A 1,109-nucleotide genomic window follows, 5' to 3' on the forward strand; every position below is an offset into this window, starting at 1 on the left:
AATTATATATGTATGAATCTGCCGGGATGTATGGAATTTTTCTGGGGGTCCGGTACTTTTGGGTGGGGGGTACTGGGGTGGTTTGTTTGTATGGACAGGAACTAGATTTGACTATTTCATGTGTGAATTGTATTCCCTTTGTTTGTTATATCTGAAAATAAAAGAGACCTTGGTTAAAAAAAACTGAATGTAGTTGCCCATTAACATCTCCACTACCAGTCCATACTCTGTATCTTTGGTCCAAGCTAGACTCGAATCGGTGACCCTCAGATTTCCAAGCCAAGTTCTTATAGACTGATCTACTGCCACCCATTAATGGAAACCTCTGCAGGTGATTTGAGTTAATTAGCTGATTACAGCTCACCTTTAGTTGACATTTCTATATTATGAATTCTTTATTCTAAAATTCTAATACATTTTGAGATACGGGAGTTTTGATATCCATGAGCTGTGAGTCTTAATCATCAAAGTTAAAACAAAAAAATGCTTGAAATATATAACTTTGGAGACATACATGTCACTGTTGTCGTCTTCATCATAAAAACAAGGCAATGACAGAACAGTACATTAGTTTGCAAAACATTTTCAAAATTTTACAAAGGATGACAGAAGCTTATATATATAATTCAGCTACTTGACATTAATGAATCCATCATCTCTCATTATGTGCTTGTGCTGTGGCCAAACAACATAAAGAGAGCATCAAGGCAAACACAAAGGACTTAGACAGCTTGTGTTAAAAGTTTATCAAAACCTCTCACAGGGCTAGAACAAAGGTCATGCACCTTTGTTACAGCCCTTGTCTTCAAACCAACCAAAACACAAAGTTACAGTTTCTTAGTTCAGTTATGGCCAAAGCTTGTTTTTAGTTTTGCTGACAAGATGTGGCTCAGGAGGTAGAGAAGTTGTCCATGATTCCCACATGTCATCAAGTATCCTCCCGTAACATGTCCTCTCCAGAGATCGCCTCTCTCTCCTGGGGCCACATGAAGGTGAAAGGATGCTCCTCCAGCTACAAGGACTGTAAGGTCTGGCCTGGAGGCAGCCGGGCCTGGGACTGGAGAGAGACCGGGACCGATGTGAGTGGAACCGTAAAACTGAAATATATA

The 1,109-nt window shown here is 39.8% G+C and overlaps 1 protein-coding gene across 1 annotated transcript; it reads left to right on the forward strand.

Annotated features, from left to right (window-relative positions):
* Positions 1-872: 872 nt before the first annotated feature.
* On the forward strand, positions 873-1,079 carry LOC123966165 (mth938 domain-containing protein-like; the record flags this gene model as incomplete). The annotated part of the gene is made up of 1 exon (XM_046042372.1): positions 873-1,079. A coding segment is annotated over exon 1 (168 nt), but the record flags the coding sequence as incomplete, so codon positions are not given.
* Positions 1,080-1,109: the final 30 nt, after the last annotated feature.

The sequence above is a fragment of the Micropterus dolomieu genome, unplaced genomic scaffold, assembly GCF_021292245.1.
Source record: "Micropterus dolomieu isolate WLL.071019.BEF.003 ecotype Adirondacks unplaced genomic scaffold, ASM2129224v1 contig_12828, whole genome shotgun sequence".
Taxonomy (NCBI): Eukaryota; Metazoa; Chordata; class Actinopteri; order Centrarchiformes; family Centrarchidae; genus Micropterus; species Micropterus dolomieu.